Source organism: Martes martes (assembly GCF_963455335.1).
Source record: "Martes martes genome assembly, chromosome: 16".
Taxonomy (NCBI): Eukaryota; Metazoa; Chordata; class Mammalia; order Carnivora; family Mustelidae; genus Martes; species Martes martes.
The window spans coordinates 51643333-51661316 of record NC_137904.1 but is presented as its reverse complement, the minus strand read 5'-3'; the positions used below and the strand labels follow the sequence as shown (position 1 = coordinate 51661316).

General features: G+C 48.0%; 1 protein-coding gene across 2 annotated transcripts in view; it reads left to right on the top strand.

Moving 5' to 3' along the window:
• The window catches only part of PITPNC1 (phosphatidylinositol transfer protein cytoplasmic 1), a 249114-nt gene that overhangs the window by 197250 nt on the left and 33880 nt on the right, over positions 1–17984 (top strand). For both annotated transcript variants that reach the window (XM_080825997.1, XM_080825996.1), the window contains exon 6: positions 7992–8087. In XM_080825997.1, coding sequence (XP_080682123.1) covers positions 7992–8087 — 96 coding nt within the window. The remainder of the gene's footprint in view (positions 1–7991; positions 8088–17984) is intronic.

Here is a 17984-nt window from a genome sequence, read left to right as displayed (position 1 = left end):
CATCCCTCCAGCAGTTCTGTGTAGATGTCATTACCCCCTCATTGAAGATGGAATTTTCTCAGGCACTTGGGGGTGGAAACCTTTGCCTTCAGTTACTTTGCTTCTCCCACTGGCTTTGGGAAAACAGTTTTCCATTCCGCGCTGAAAGCCTAATGATACTGTCCACCAGGGAGCATTCTCCGGGGAAGCACTGAGGTTTACCCAGCAGCTAAGACAAACTGGCCTAACCCTGACAGATGAGTTTCCTGTGCTCAGCCTTAATATCCCCTAAATCCAATGGCCAGTGGAGCATTTAATAAGGATTAAGTCAAAGCAGTTCACCTCCCGTCATATTACCAGATGGGGCTCTAATTCGGCTCCAAAACCAAGGTCCAGTCAGGAGCAGGTCTGAGCCCCCCAGACAGAAACCCTAGCAGCCATAAGTTATACCTCAGGCTCCGGTGTCTGAGAACCACACCGTGCAAGCACGTGGTGGGGCTCCTTTCCACACAACACCAAATGGCCAATCTTTTGAACCACCCCTGCTGGTGAAATAATGGTCCTGGGCCCAGGCTACGATGGGCCATTGCTGAGTTTCCTCCTTGCTGAATTTGGACTGGAGTACTCTTAATCTGAAGCATACCTTTTAGTACTCAGTACTTTAGAAACATACAGATTACATTTTGTACAATGGTCAAAATTCAGTCGTGCATTCAATCTAGTCTTCTGTCCATAATTGTAAGCTTCCTTGTGCTCAAACAGGAGATGAAGTTTGAAGCCTTGGTGTTGAACACACAGTAGAAGGTTCATAACTGTTTGCTGATTTTTTTATTGCTACACGTCTAATTCCTTCTTCTTTGCAGACTACTGTCTTTGAGTAACTGCACCTACAGAATAACTTACCCAGCTCTGTATTCTATCTAGGTGGGGGAGTTGGAAGAGGAGAAATGTTTATCCAAAGACCAAACGAGATCATCCTTTTTTTAAAATCTCTGTCTTAATGGCAATTGGAAAACAAGTTGCATGCTCTTGGGTTAGATCATAGAGCCTACATATTTACAGAACAGTCACCATTGAACCATGTAGGTGTGAAAATGTTCTTGGTGAGAATACCAGTAAAGATGGGGTAACGAAATGATGGTTTGCCTTGTCAATAACTTGGACTATTTTTTCATCCCAGCAATTAGTGCATTTCAGTCTCTGCCCATCAGGTCTGCTGCTGATAGGTAACCATCAGTCAACCACGAACCAAACTCTAGCCCCATATGCCTAATGTGTTAACCCAGCAACCGTCATCGCCTGCCCTCCACCAAACCAATGGCCACTTTGCAAATCTCGAGCATTAAAATGAAAGCATTGTTAAAACAGTCATTGTGCTTCCAAGGTTCCTTCTTGATGAACCTGTTCTTTCTTGGTGTGCCTTGGTCAGTTCCTTCCCCTGAGACCTCCCAAGGGCAGGAAAATGAAGTTAAAGGAAAACAGTGGCTTAGCTGAGATTTTTTGCCCTTTAATCATATAGGAAGCATAAAGCGGGATGACTGGTTGATTTCTCCCAATCCCTACTAATCACCCACCCCTACCTTTATCCTTCATAGCTTGGGCAGATGGCAGGAAGATAAATAAACATAGCTACTAAGCTTGGATCTTTTTTAACCCTTCAATTATAAAAAATATATATAGAGATTTTATTTTTTAGATAGTTTTAGGTTTACAGAAAAATTGTGCTGAAAGTACGGATAATTCTAATCAAAACTTGAATCTTAAGGGTGCCTGGCTGGCTCAGTGAGTTCAAGGCCCATGTTGGGCATGGAGCCTACTTTAAAAATAAATACATAGGGGCGCCTGGGTGGCTCAGTGGGTTAAAGCCTCTGCCTTCGGCTCAGGTCATGATCCCAGGGTCCTGGGATCAAGTCCTGCATCAGGCTCTCTGCTCTGTGATCTCTGTCAAATAAATAAATAAATCCTTAAAAAAAAATACATAAAACAATAAATAAATAAATAAACTTGAATCTTAAACCACAAAAGTAACCATGATAGAGAATAAGGACGCAGAATCCATGATTCTCAGAATTGTAGATTTCTGGAAAGCCAGTGTCCCCAGTGTTCTCCCTCGCTGGACTGTAACAAGCGAGATTTCATAGTTGAGAAAGACATCAGTGTTCAAGGAAGAAATTTAGTGCATTATTAAAACACATTCCATATTTATCAATGGACCTTTGCGTTCTGAGCTATGACCACATGACTCATGTTGAATATGGGGTATCTCAGGACACCTGGCTGGCTCAGTCAGTGCACCATGCAACTCTTGATCTTGGAGTCATAAGTTTGAGCCCTATGTTGGCTATAGAGACTACTTAAAAATAAAATCGGGGCGGGGGGCCACCTGGGTGGCTCAGTGGGTTAAAGCCTCTGCCTTCGGCTCAGGTCATGATCCCAGGGTCCTGGGATCGAGCCCCGCATCGGGCTCTCTGCTCAGCAGGGAGCCTGCTTCCTCCTCTCTCTTTGCCTGCCTCTCTGCCTACTTGTGACCTCTGTCTGTCAAATAAATGAATAAAATCTTAAAAAATAAAAAATAAAATAAAATAAAATCTGGGGCGCCTAGGTGGCTCAGTGGGTTAAAGCCTCTGCCTTCAGCTCAGGTCATGATCCCAGGGTCCTGGGATCGAGCCCCGCATCGGGTTCTCTGCTCAGCAGGGAGCCTGCTCCCCCCCCCACCCCGCCTGCATCTCTGCCTACTTGTGATCTCTGTCAAATAAATAAATAAATAAAATCTTTTTAAAAATTAATAAATAAATAAAAATTAAAAAAATAAAATCTTAAAAAAATATATGGGGTATCTCCCCTTCTCCATCCCACCCACCGCCATGTATACTCTCCTGGGGAAATCATTTTTAAGAATGAAGTGGTTAGTGGCTACTACATAGTAGTGCATCAGATGGATTTATTGTACTTTACGTGGCTGTTTGCCCATACTGCGATATTTAAACTGCTTCCTTTCTCTCTCTCTTTTTTTTTCCTTGCCATTAAAACAATGTCAGGGTGAAAATCTTTGTGCGTAAATCTTTTCCTTTATTTAAGATTCTTGAGATAAATTCTCAAAGCTTAAGCTTAGTAGGTCAAAGTATATTAAGATCTTAAAGGTGCTGCATGCTTAATGTTCTTAATGCTTTACGAAAAAGGGAAGATTACTCTCTTTTTATTTGGAATCTTTAAGATAATATTTACTCCGGAGATCACCTTCTCATTGTCATATTGCTCAGTTCATATCAAAAGGAGTTTGTTTATTGCATGCTCGTGGCCTAGTGGGGCCATGGGGGAAGTCAGGAGAGTCAACCAGATTGGCACCGAAATCCACTGCAGATCATCCATGGGTGGACATGTCCCGAAAATGGGAACATTATTCTAGGGGATCTAGGGAGAGTACCGCGATTAACGCCCAAACCCAATTCCCATCTCAGAAGGGAGCAGCTTCTGCCCAGGGAGTTCCCAAGACCATCAGGGTGCACAGAACCTGTGTCAGATGCAGTCCTGGTAGAGCTTTGACTTGGCGTTTCAACAAGAGGCACCTCATCATAAAGCTGTCCCAGCAGATCTCGTATTCCAGCTCAAAAGAGCCAATGGTTTGACCAGATCTCCGGCAGCTCCTGCCATTGCTGCTGGGGAAACCCCCCCAACGAATATGGGGGGAACAACTACTCTTGCTCTTTTCTTCTGGGGCTTGACTTAGCCTCTGGCTGCAACACTGTTGGCTTAATTCTGGATCATGCCCTTACACTGAGCATGAAAATTCTACTGTTTCACCCTGGATATGGGCTTTGATTATGCTATGTCATGACCACCACCCCTGTTCGTTTCTCTGCTGCAGCCTCACTGTGCACCTCCCAGGTCAGTTGGCCGTGGGATGATAGGGGTAGAGAAGAAATGAGCCAAAAAGCAAGACATAGGCGACCAGCATGACCCATAGGTCACTCAACATCAGACATTTTGACTGGAAAGAATTGTAGTGGTCATCTGGCCCTCTTAAGCACAACCTCACTGGGGCCATGGATCTCTTGGATAATCAGATGAAAAGGGGCTTGAAGCCTTGCTCCAGAAAACTACACCTCCCCATATTTTGGGTACAATTCTAGGATGTTTCACAAATTCCTGCTACCCATCCATCTAGGCAAAGCCTTTTATTTTCAGGTGAGAATATGGAGACCGCAAGGAGGTGCAGGGTTCTTGCCCAAGTTCAAACTCAGCTCACCTGATTCCCAGTATCATCCCTGTCAGCCAATACTGTGAAGTTTCCACTCTCCGTCGAGCCCCCTTTTGAGAATGACGGAAAGTTAGGGTGCTCACAAGCAAGGAAATAGAACCCCCGCTCATAAAAGGAAGCAGAGATCAATTAGTAAGTCATATTCCTGCCGTAGATTCCTCTCTGGAAAGTAAAAGCTAATACCGCCCATTAATTCAATAGGCACTTCTTGAGCATCTAAGAGCATCTCCCAAAAATCTCTTAACCACTGGGAGATTAATTATTTATTGAAAATTAGAACTCTTATAATCTCAAGCCAGAAGAGATTTTTAAACCTCAAGCCTCAAAGTGATTTTTCTGTGGCTTTGTTCAAGTGCGGGGAGCCCCGCCCTGAAATGGGTCACAGGGAGGCAGTTCACCTTCAATGCAAATGACGTGTCATGTTAAGGAAAGAGACCAGAATCCGAGCTGAAGGGCACCTGCGTAGATTTGTCCCAGTGGCATCTCTACTGCTACGTCCGCTGTTCAACAAAGCAGAAAGGTTTCCAGTTTGGGGGGGCAGTTCCCCAACTCAGCGACTCAGATCGTGCATTTTATTAGTAGCAGGAAGAGAACCAGATTCCAAGTTCATCTTTCTGGAAAGAAGCAGGAAGCACTTCTGACTGGTATTTATCTTCCCGGTTGGGTGCCAAGAGGCAGCTTTTTGTCACAGGAGGAGCCTGGTTGTGAAGGCTGGAGACTTGCCCTGAAGCTGAACTTCTCTGCTGACTCTCTCATGGGACCTCAGGCAAAGCTCTTTACGTCTTTGAGCCTTGGTTTTCTCATCTGAAAAATGAGAATTTTCTCAGCTTGGTTTTCTGTCAGGGTCCTGATGATGTTGTACTTGTGGACTCAACAGAGGTGTCTCCCCTCCCTGGCTTTTCTAGTCTCCTCTTTCTTTGTAGCAAATCCTTCATTCTGCATCAGGGCCCAATCCGGAGGCATAAAAGCACACAATAATTTGAATAAGGGGGAGTGTAATATAAGGAATTATTCAACTTTGATAGGAGTAACTATAAAGAAGTAACAAGAACTCCAAAGGGTACCTAAGGCTGAGGGAGAAGACACAAGGAGGAACAAACTTGGGAGGGGCCCTGTCCGTGGCTGGGGCAGAGCCTTCACGGGAGAGGTTGTGGTCATAGCCCACCGGTTGTTGGAGAAGTTGGCTGGGTCTCCTGGACCAGAGCTGGTCCTCAGTTGCTAGGCAGTAGCAAACAGGCCTCTGGGCGCTGGTGAGATGAGACTGGCGGGCAGGTGTGTGGAGTCAGAGTGCCACGGCCACTGTGAACCCTGGAGCCCATGGTGGTCCATGTGGAAGGTCGCACAGTAAAGGCCAGAGCTGCAAGGTCACCAGGCCACCATGTGCTCTAGGCATGCAGCTGAGACACAACCACGCAGTGTCCCCACAGAGAGACTCTGCAGCAGGAGAAGGTCCAAAACCAGGAAGAGAAGCCCCCTTCTTCCTGCGGGGTCCCTTCAGTAAATGGCTTCATGTCCTACTTGCTGTAAAGAAGTGCCTCCAGGGTCCAGTCCGTTAGCTCCGAGCAGAGACTAACGGGTTACTCGGCAGTGGAGAGGCAAGAATATGATAACCAGTATAATAGGTGATCAAAAATGCTTGAATTCAATTAGGAAAAGCCACACAATCTGTCAGTAACTCCCTTAACCCCTCTTTATTTCCCCTTCTTTCAGTACCATAAATTTTACCACCAATAAATGTCACATCTCTCCAACTTCTTTTGTAATTTACTCCCTCGGAGGTGTTCCATTTTGTTTTGTTTTGTTAACGAGGCACATGTCTTTCTTCTCTTGGAAGAGAAAAGAGTAGGTAGATTGGGGAGGGGGCGCGGAGATGGAGGAGACAGAGGGGGAGAGAGAGAGACTCACGCAAACAACCTGAGACCCAGTATTTCATTTTACAATTTATTTCTCCACTCAAACTTGAACTCATCTCCCTGCAGTCTCCCTGTTTCATTTCAAAGCCATCCACCTGTCCTTCCTAATACTCTAGGAGTATCCCCAAGCACTTGACTTCAAGTGGCAGTGGAAGGAGCCAGAGGTGATCCGAGAACCTGTCCTTCTCTCTCTTTAAGGAAAACGCAGTGGCCCCCTCAGGGGAGACTGCGCAGTCAGTCTCCTTGGACAAGTCCGAAGAGTCCAGTCTCTGACCGTTTGAGAAGAAAATGGGCGACAGCACCCGCATCAGACTTGAAGCATAAATCCCAACACAAATATTCTTCAGAAAGTGTTTGGGAAGGACTAGTAGTTTCAAGTGGAGAATCAGACCAAGGAGAGTGTGGCATTGTAAAGGGCGTTACACGTGCTGTCCTGTGGGAGATCATGTTATTAACAGGCACCGAATTTGTGTCAAGACAGTGTTCTTAGGCATCAACCACCCTGTGCTTGCAAAATATTTCAGTCTCTACCGAAGAATCACAGTTGATTCTCCTGCAGGAATTAGCCAAACAGTGCGGTAGGGATACAGCTAAGACGACTTCCAGGGATGAAGTGGTTTTGAAAACAATCTGTTTTCCACCCTTTGGGGGGCTGGGAGGATCATCCCTTTAGTTCAGAAAAATGGCAATGGGAAAAATTAGAAGAACTTAATCTTTCCACCAAAAAATATGTGTATATATATATATATATGGCTGTCTTATATATTTCTTTGCAAGTGATAAATATCCTGGGGCCAGTGGAACCTAGAGTAGTCAGGCAGAGAGCCGCCTCAGTTTCTCCCCAAGCTCTACCTTCTTAGTCCTGTATGTCCCAAGGAAATCGTGTTCTTTTTTTTTTTTTTTTTTTTAAGATTTTATTTATTTAGGGGCACCTGGGTGGCTCAGTGGGTTAAAGCCTCTGCCTTCGGCTCGGGTCATGATCTCAGGGTCCTGGGATCGAGCCCCGCATCGGGCTCACTGCTCAGCAGGGAGCCTGCTTCCTCCCTCTCTCTCTGCCTGCCTCTCTGCCTACTTGTGATCTCTGTCTATCAAATAAATTAATTAATTAATTTTTTAAAAAAAGATTTTATTTATTTATTTGACAGAGATCACAAGTAGGCAGAGAGGCAGGTGGGGGGCTCGATCCCAGGACCCTGGGATCATGACCTGAGCCGAAGGCAGAAGCTTTAACCCACTGAGCCACCCAGGCTCCCCGGAAATCGTGTTCTTAAATGATCAAGAGTAATACATGTGTTTATTCCTGCGTAATGAGGTTGTGGACCCTCTTTTTTTTTCTTTCTATTTATCTGTCTTTCCTGCAATGAGCCTGTGTTGTTTGTGAAGTTATATATAAAAATGTTAATGGAAAGAAAAGAAAACCCACATTTCTCTTCCATAAATCTTGGGCTCCATTACTGCTCGTTGTCTCCTCTCCAGCCAGACCCTTTGTAGCCTCTCCACTCCCCCTGTTCAGATTAACTGCCAGCAATCAGCAGACCTCGTTTTTTGGAAGACACTTTTGGAAGAGATTTATTTCTCCGCTCTTGGACTTCTAAAAACAGACCACTTTTCCTTCTGCCCCTCACCAAGCGGTGATGGATGCTGTACCTGCCTCTGATGTGACAAAACGTAAGCGATGAATCAACGCCTTTCATGATCCGTGCACATTCTGAGGCAGGCAGAGAGCACCAGCCGGATCGCCGAGCCATGTGAGGATGCTCTGTGGGGTGTCCTTCCACGGTCCTGCCAAGCGTGGGCACCTTGAGGATACTAACCTTTGATATGTCGCTCTGCTCTTTCAGATTTTTGACAATGAAGCCAAAGACCTAGAGAGAGAAGTTTGCTTTATTGATATCGCCTGCGACGAGATTCCAGAACGTTACTACAAAGAATCGGAGGTAAGCCATAAATGGGTTGACAGATGGGAGAGAGTCACTCGTTCATTCAGCCGGTATTTATGAAGTGAGTCTTAACCTGGGAGACTTTCATCCATCTCCGTGTTGATTCAATTCGGCCTCACATCTTGCTGGATTATTTAATGCGAGTCTCAAAATTAAGTTCCTACTCCTCGGGGCCCTGGCTGCCACTCCATTTCCATTTCCATTTCCTGTCTCCCCGGCTCTGTCATCCTTCTGGGCAGCGAAACATGCACCAGGCTGAACCATCCAGCATCCGGGCCTCTGTCGAACAGCAGCCGTCCCGGACTTCCTGTTTTACCAGGGCCTGCGAGGCCTGCCTCCCCATCTGCCATGTTCCAGGGTCGGGGGGCAGGGGCCGGGGCCGGGTTTTATGTGTTTCTTTATGTGTACCCCAAAGAAGATGCTCGCTCCGTCCTCTGAGTGAATATTGAAACTCCCAAGAGCTCATCTTGACACAGAAATTTTCTCTCAAAACAGGAAGTGCCTTTGAGAGGGTTTCTCCTTTTTTTTCATTCTTAGCTGGGAAGAAACTGAAGAGCCTCCCTTTTTCTGTAGCTCCCACCAGCCCAGCCTTGTTATTTTACTGTTGGTACAAGTCACCCTTGATATCCCACTAGTACTTTATGAACGGCTGCTGGGGGGATGTGGGTGACCGTCCCCTTGTAAGGGACATCCCTGCCCTGAATGATGGTTGTTTAGCAACAGGACAGTCAATCACAATATGTGTGGACTCGGGCCCCAGACTCATCCTGGAGCGGTAACACACGGACCTTGACACACTCTTTTCCTGGATTCATTAAGGCTGATTTAAGACATAATAAATAAACCTGTTGAAAATGAATTCCACTGTTCTTACCAACTGGGCTCCCAATGTGGTTCAGTTTTGTGGGATTTTTTTTTTTTTTTCCTTTTCTTCCCCCCTCCCCCTCCCACATTTTGGGATTCTAACCTGGTCTTAGCAAATGCTTAGCTGCTTCATTGCAGGCGTGTGCTGTGCAGCTGCTGTCCCTTCTTCAAAAGACTGGGAGAGGCTGATGTGAATTACTCTCGGTTTGACTCAAAGGCCGAGCGTCGTAACATCATCCGTTGACACCGCGCTCCGCAGCCAACCGCGCTCATGAATTTTCAGAAAAACCACGTGAGATGCTCTGCATAACTGAGCCTGCGGACGAGGAGGGGAAACGTGGCCTCCCCTTGTCTCATTCTATGGAGGAGATACTTCTGTGGTTTCATAGCGAGTCCACCGGGGCTCTCGTGGTGCATCAGAGCGCGACGCATGGCGTGAGCCGTACCCCATCACTTCCTCGGCTCCTTCAGCCTGCATGGGGGCTGCTGTCCTTCCCGGGCATCTTGACCTCTTTGGGAGCTCGGGCCTCCCAGGAAGAACACTGAACTAATTTCAGCTCTTCCTCTTGGATTGCTTTGGTGTGATCTGCCCGGGACTCAGGGAGTTCCCTCCTGACTGGGTGGAAAGTCTTAGGATAAATATGGAATTCTAATGACAAAATCAACAAGTCTCATTTCTAGTCACCGGGTGCCTGATTCATCTCCTTGTGCTTCGTGCTCCCAGGAACCAGCTCCGGAAAGCTTCTTTTCATGTACACAGACAAGCGAGGAGCTCTTAGTTCCTTCCTCATAGTCCTTCATTTCTCTTGGTCGTCAAGTATTCTTTTCAGGGATGCAAGAGGTGAAGAGTCATTCATCCCATAAATATTTGCTGAATACTCGTTGAGTGTCCCATACAGTATTAAGACGGCGACACGGGAATGAATAGAATAGCCAACTGAGAGTCCCTTCTTCCCTCCGTATCCTTCCTGTCTGGCAGGGAGCCAACAATAGAAAATCACATGAGGACAGATGGACCTGAGAGTCACCAGTGCCATAAGGAAGCATGCATGATGGGGAAAGAGACCATGATGGGAAAACTGAATTTAAGAGCATGGGATCGCGGGTCGCCTGGGTGGCTCAGTCGGTTAAACAGCTGCCTTCAGCTTGGATCATGATCCTGGGGTCCTAAGATCGAGTCCCACATCAGTCTCTTCGCTTGGTGGGGAGCCTGCTTCTGCCTCTGCCCGCTCTGCCTGCTGTTCCCCTTGCTTGTGCTCTCTCTGTCTCTGTTAAATAAATAACTTAAAAAAAAAAATCTTAAAAAAAAAAAAAAAGAGGATGGGATCAGGAAAGATGTTCTGGAAGGAGTGACATACCGAGACCCGCAGGATGAAAAGAGCGGGGGATAGTGCTCCAGGTGAAGGTAATAGCACGTGTGTCATCACATGTGTGACACACATGAGGAAGCGAAAGAAGACTAACATGGTGGCAGCGCAGAAATGAAAGGACGAACGGCACCGAGGAGGTTGGGGCCACGTTAAGACACTTAGATCTTATTCAAGTGCAGTGGCATGCCTTTGCAGAAACTAAAGCTGAGTGTCAGATAGTCTGATTTGTGCCTGTAAAAGATTGCTCTGGGTGGAGAAGGGACTGGAAAGAAGCAGCGTGGAAGTCAGGAAAAATCACTGAGGTCGTTGGAGGTTTCTCCGTTATTGGTTTTTCGCATTGTGTAGTGGCTTGAACTGGAGGGCTGAGAACAGATGGTTTTGAGGTATATTTTGAAGATAGAACTGACAGGGATTGGTCATGGACTGGGATATGAAGATGAGAGAAAAGCAGGTGTCAGGATGACCTGCAGGTTTAATGGCTCGGCCAGCAGATAGACAGGGGTGAGAAGACGAGTGGATTCCTGAGAAAGATGGATGGATTTTGTGATGCCAACGAAACATCCAAAGCAAGTAGAGGTAAGTCTAGAACATAGATGAGAGATCTGGGATGAGGACGAATGTGGTAGTAATTGGAAAACAGAAGATACTTAAAATGCTGGAGATGGGGGCGTCTGGGTGGCTCAGTGGGTTAAGCCTCTGCCTTTGGCTCGGGTCATGATCTCGGGGTCCTGGGATCGAGCCCTGCGTCGGGCTCTCTGCTCAGCGGGGAGCCTGCTTCCCTTCCTCTCTCTCTCTCTCTGCTTGCCTCTCTGCCTACTTGTGATCTCTGTCAAATAAATAAATAAATAATAAAATGCTGGAGATGAATGAGAGGGAGAAAGCATAAAGTATAAGCAGGAAATGGGGTTCAGGTCTGAGCATGAAGGGATGGCAGCATTTGGAGATCAGGAAGAGGATGGATGGCCCCAGGAATCCATAGGGAACCTGGCAGAGAGTTGGAGGAAGACAAGGAGGGTGCACCAAGGGAGGGCAAGGTCCAAGAGGAAGCAAGTAATCCGTTGGACTGAGCACTGCTGCGAGGTCCAGTAAGACAACAATGCAAAGCCGTCCTCTGGAAACAGTGGTCCTCAACTCGGGGGCAGTCTCACCCCATAAGAATGCTTCCAGTGTCTGGAGACATCGTGGGTTGTCACAACTTGGGGATGTACCGGCAACCAAGGATGGTACTAAACATACCACATTGGACAGGACAGCACCCCGGCGCCCACCAGAGAATTATCTGGCCCCTGAAGTCCCCAGCGCTGAGGCTAGTGACACCCTGAGGAAACCCTGCCCTGGAGGAAAATCTCACCAGAGATTAATGGAACTTGGGATTCAGCTCTTCCGTTCAGAGCCCTGCCTATCCTGGAGTCTCAGGGTTTCTGGGCAGCTGTGGAAGAAAGGGGCCCCAGAGGGCTCAGCCCTGTACACTCTCCATCAAGTACTGCCTCCCAGAGGATCACTGGCCTGGGCTGTGGGTGGAATTCTTCCTCACCTGCCCCAGCAGTTAGACCACAAAGGAATCGCATAATTGGGAGCGTGCTGCGTAGGACTCCCTTGTGGCCCCAACATCCTGGCTTCCAGAATCCAGACTGCATAGCAGCCCACCTGAAAGGGGGACGGGAGAGAACAGTTTTCTAGGCTGTTCTGGTTGTGCGTTGTCAGCCAGGCCCTGAGAACAAGGGAAACAACCGGTTCAGAAGCAAACCGTTTCCAAATAAATTTCTACCCGGTGCGCTATAGGTAATGAATATCCTCTTCCCGACCGCAAGGGTTTTCTTGTAAAATGACCGACCTGGTCATTTTCTGCTTTAAACTACCCTCACGGGCTGGGAGGAAGCCTGGTCCCTGAGCAGAGCCCTCTGCCCTCGCCACTCCCTGGTCCTTCCCACCTTTGTGCTGTTTAGCTGGGGATCTTCTCCTCTGGGGCCTATCCTGGGCCCCCCACTAACCCACCGACCGTCAGCAGAGCCTGCTACTCATACGATCTCACAGGTCTGTCGTGAGCCCCATGAAAACATGGGGCTCCATCACCCTTCCCTCCCCAGCTAGAACAGCACCAGCGTGGAGCAGATGCTTACCAAACGGTTGTTGAATGAGTAAGTGAAAGCCGGGGGCCTTGTTTTTTTTCCTTCCCGCAGCAGCAATTTCAGAGCAAGTGCTATCAAAGAAAATGAATTTGTTACCATTAAGCTAACAGTCGTGAATCAGAGCTCTTTTTTTTTTTTTTTTTTTTTAATCTGCGGCGTACAGCTTTGCAGGCGTTTTCTTCCGATCCATCTTTGTAAGTTGACTATGTCAGCATCATAAATGGGAACACGTTTTCCACGGAGAAAGCTAAGGCGCTGGTGGGCTGACTCTGGTCTGAGAGTTCTGATGCTTATGCATTCAGACCGGGTTTATCTGGGTCAGTCGTCTCTCCTCCCAGCTCCGGTCACCCGCGCGCTGCCGTCCCGGCTGAGGCACGGGACTTGCTTTTCTTCTTCCCTTTCTCCCTGGAAACCTCCGAGCCACATAGGAGGCAAGAATGCCTTTCTTGTTAAGGTGACTGGAGCTGGGAATTTTCCGCTGGGTGCCCTCTGCCTGGCAGAGCCTTGTGCCACCACTAACCAGAGATTCAGAAGGACATTCTGGAGAGGCGGGATCAGGTGACAACCCGGCACTCTCCTCGTTCTCATTTTGCAGGGATGCTGTTTCCCATCCACAGCCAGGGCCTGAGCACCAACTCCCAAGAGCCTGTTAGCTTCGGGTTCTGTTCTCATAACCATTGCAGGACTCGGCGGGGCCGCGCCTCTGTTATAGAAAAGGAAAAAAAAGAAGGGTGTGATTTCTCAGAAACAGAGAGCCCCTCAGTTAACCTCAACACAGCCCCACCAAGGCCCTGCCCCCATCAGTCACAAAGCGCCCTGCGCCCAGTGACATTAGCACCCCAAAGCAGGAAAGAGGAAGCGAAGCCAAAAATCTGAGCAGGGCTGTACAGTTGATACGAGGCTTCTATCCTCTGCCAAGAGTCCCATCCCGACCCTTTCATGCTCTGCCAAGGCTTCAAGGTGAAGATCCCAGCTCAGGAATGAGGAAACCCTGTACAATAGGTCGCAGGGCGTCTGCAGAGGACACACACCATGAGCTTGTCCCTGCAAAGCTGAGTTGGCAGTTTGGGCAGAGGAACAAATCCCGACGCCCAGCCCACAGGACCAGTCCAGCCAGGACAACTCCAAAGGTCAGATGGAGAGAGCTCTACCTCGGAGGCCGGTGGTGTGGGCTGAGTGTGAAGTCCAACACCCTGCCTCCTTGACTGACCAGAGACAGTGGTAGCATTGGTGGCCTCCTAGGGGCAGCCGTCCACAGCTCTCCCCCAGGGACACAGATGTGGGGGGCATGTGCTTCTAAATGTTCAGACATGCCTCCGCTGGAAAGCAGGGGTGGGGAGGCAGGGGTGGAGGGGGGAAGGTAATCACTCAGTGGAGGGAGTTGACAGGGAGAGTACTTGTTAGTGCTCTGTTGTGTCTTATTTCGTTTTTTAATCTTCATTGATTTATGTAAAGCAAAGGGGAGTCTCTAGACCATTGGTTCTCACCTGGGGGCAGTTTTTCCTGCCAGGGGACATCTGGCAGTGTCTGGGGATATCTTTGATCGCCACCACTAGCAGGGGAGGGAGGGACTTCAGGCGTCTCGTGGGTGGTGAGGCCCGAGCTGCTGCTAAGCATCCTACAAGGCACAGGGTGGCCCCACAACAGAGAATGATCTAGCCCTCGCCGCCGGCAGTGGCTAGGTCAAGAAGCCCTGCTGTAGATCAGTCCATGGAAAGGAGCTTTAGTAAAACCTATTGGTAGCAAGACTCCTTTGTGAATCTGGAGTTTGCATTTACTAAGTGTCTACCGCGTGCCAGGTGCTGCCGGGCACAGAGGCTGGGGAGGCCATGATGGTGTCTCGTCTCTACTACCCTTTGAGCTTGGCCTTCTTTTTAAGATTATAGAAATTCCTCCTTCCCTTCCCTTTGGGGGGTGTAAAAGAAGTCTCCCTGTTCCCAGTGATGAATAGAGCATAATCATGTTACTGGGGAAATTTACAATGTGTTGAACTCAGAGACCAAGGGACAGAGTAACGGGGGGTGGTCTTAGAAGCAGGGACCCCTGATGTGGTCTGATTGAGTTAGGACAGGACAGGGGAGCTTTAGACAGAATCTGATGTAGACCATTCCCCCAGAGTTGGATGCCAAAGGAACTCAGTCTCTAGGCCCCCGTGTTCTAGAGTCTTCCGGACCAGCAGCCAATTCATTGGTTACACAGATCTAAACATCCATGGAATTCTCTCTTCAGGGAGAAGGAACAGAACAAAGAGAGGAACCTCTGACATTTCCAGTAACCGCCAAGGATGAGAGAATAAATGCTGTTTGCTAAGGACGATGGGCCCCAGAAAGGGAACAGAGAGACCAAATCAGTAAATATTGTCACGCTCTGTACCCTTTGGTACAAAGTGCTTCACCCAAACTATGCCGCTCCCTCCAATTAAAATGTCATCATTTTGGTCTTCATGTTGGCGTCGGAGGGTGGGAAAAATTATCAGCGATCTCCAAACGGCCAGATTTAACCCAGCTGCCTCGTGCTGGGGCATGTCATCAAGTTGAATTTGCTGTTGTGTTGTGACTGTCATTTCCCACGTTTCCCTCGGTCCATCTGTTTCTTTCTGAGAGTAACGCAGCTGACTTGTGACGGGTTCCAACGCTGGGGCCAGGCGCCTCTGGGTAGTTGAAGGACTGACTGTGTTGTTGGCGTGGAGAGGAGGAGGGACCCTCGGCTGCCCAAGGGCTCCCTGGTCCTAGACCCTAACATCGTCAGCTGCTGCATGTCACACCCCTGAGCCCTCCTCCTTGGGGAGATCTCCGTGAGACCCCTGCTTTAGAGAGGGAAGCACTTAGGGTAGGGGGATGCTCTGGAAGTAACCGGAGCAGCTGATGAAAAGGGAAAAAGTGGGACGCCCTCCTCACCTTTAAGAAGCCTGTGATCCGGTTGAGAGGAGAAGGTATCGCAGGAAAAAGGGCTACGGACTAGCCAGAGGCAGCAGGAGAGATGGCTTCACCACCAAGTGAGATTCCCCGCCCCCCCACCCCCAAAACACTGCTCCGTCCTCGCGACATGATGTCAAGGAGGGAGCAGCTCTAGCCACAGAGGTGGTCAGGGCCGATTGAATAGAGTGGGGGGGGATCTGAGTTGGGCCTTTACGAAATGATAAGCTTTGCTCTTTGCTCACAAAGTAATATGTGGGCCTCGTAAAGAATTCCAACGTATAAATAGGTAACATGGGGGAAAAAAAAAAACGATGTCCTAGGATGCCTCATCACAGAGATAGCCATTGTTCTGATGTTTAAACTTAAATGTGATGTGTAAGTGACGTCATTTTATAAAGATAAGCCCACACCCTGCAGCTAGACCACGCTGTACCACTTTGCAATGTGCCTTTTCTCACTAACCCTGTAAGCTTGCCATCTTCTCACGGCCGCACGCATGTCTCCAGCAGATTTTGTAGTGGCTGCGTGATGTGCCGTCGTATGGTTATGCCGTATCTATGCCATTCCTCATCTGGTGGACAGGTAGAGTGTTTCCATACTCTTGCTATTATAGTACAGTATAGTATCTCATACAATGTCTTACGCTATAGTATAGTGTGGTCTATAGTAGAGTATAGCATCTCCTGTGATATCTTTGCTGTGTTGTTCTAATGTTTCTGACGATTACATTCTAAAAGTGAACTTGTGGGGTCAGCGGGCATGTGGATTTCAATCTTGCTAGATATAGGCAAGTGGTCCCCACTCCAAAACTATATGAAATCACCTTCGGACCCGCACTCTGGGAACAAACTGGGTTTTGAAGATCAGGGAGACTGAAAAGCGGTATAGTGAGGGCGGAGGGAACAGTAATCCCGGTGCGTATGCAAGGGTCAGTGCATAACTAACTGTCTAACCTGGGTGGAAGGCCTTGAATGCCAAGCTCAGGAATTTGGATTTTATTCTGCAAGTAGCAACAGGCTTTCAAAGCAGGGGTCACCAGCCACCAGGCAAGGGGACTCCATTCATGACCGCACCAGAGGGGCTAACCCAGGGGATGGTGAGGGCAGGTTTCTGGATGCCAAGAGGTTGGGGATCCTCCAACTCCATCCTCTCCTTCTTTCCCTCTCGCTCTACCCCTTTCATGAACAAGTAGCCTTCAACCATCTCGCCAGCAGTAGTTTGTTAATGAGCAGAAACTTCTGGAAGTCAAAAGGCATTAAAGAGCAATCCAGTCCTCAACAACCCTGGCTACCTGATCTTTGGACCAATAATTGACAGCTCACTTCCCCAGGAACAAATCAGTAGTCTCTTTAGATCTCATTTCTTCCAAACAAAAGAAAGCTAGGTCACCAAGTCTTACCGAAGTACCATGCCTAATGCTGATTCTTTAGACGACTGTTACTCTTTTGGCCTAATTATGTGGAGCTACCACAATGTTTTCAGCAAAGCCAAATTTACTAGGAAAGCAGGAGTGCCCAACTCCATCCTAGAGGAAGGGTTTTTAATTTTTCAAGGAAAAAAAAAATTAACTGCCACTATAATTTGCACAAATGAGGTCCCCTGGAGCTCAGTGCCCAGAGTAGTAGTTGCGAATGTTACCAACTGAATCTAGTGGTGAAAGGCCAGACCAAGTAGGTCAAACAAAATTGAGGAAATTAATTCCTAATGCCAGACAAAACCAGAGATTCTAAGTCTCTGCCAGGAGTGGAGTTCCTGATTGTGGCATGGGATCATTGACTCCATAGAAAAAGTCCTCGGGGAAATGGCTCCATGTCCCAACAGGGAGGACTCATACAAGCAAAACAGCCATAAAAGGGAGGAACAACTGGGCTTGTTGTAGAGGGATCTGTGCAAGAGGTAACCTCTAGAGCCTGCGCTTGGGGATCCCCACCCATGCTTTCCATGTGAAAATGACTCGACCCCAAGGTAATAAGGTGCCCTTGGCTCTGTGACGCCTCCCAGGTGGTTACGATCATTGCCCTGCATCGCCACCAATTACTGGATCTTGTGTCTCTTCCTTCCTTCAGATGAGTGGATGGAGAGATGAAGGAATGGGGTGGGGTGATATGCTGTGAAAGGCAAGGCATTTAAATGACTAGCACAGTCCCTGGCACACAGTAAGCATTTAATAAATGTTCCCTTCTCCTTGCTTGGGCTCTGGCGTTGAGGTCTGCAGATAATGTTGCTGGGATGACTGCTCAGGAGAAAACATGTGTCTTCGGAAAGTGGCTGTTGTGAATGGTACTTTGGGGATCTGTTTGCATTTTGCTTTTTACTTGTTGGCATGACTGAATGGAGAAGGGAAACAGAGGGTTGGTTCCAATGACTCTAGTGCCCAAGATCATAGAATCCCCTGCAGGTACAGCGAGCTCTTTCAGAAACTATAGCCATTTTTATTACTGAGATTTTTTTTTTAATGGGTTGTTATTTCTTCTGTTACTATGTCACCGGAATTCAGAACGACATGTGTCTCTGATACTTCACCTCTAAGAAACTTAGAAGTTACATTTACTGTTTGTTGTGCTAACTTCAGGCTGTCTGTGGCACCAGAGTCCCAAGGTGGTGCCCAGGGCT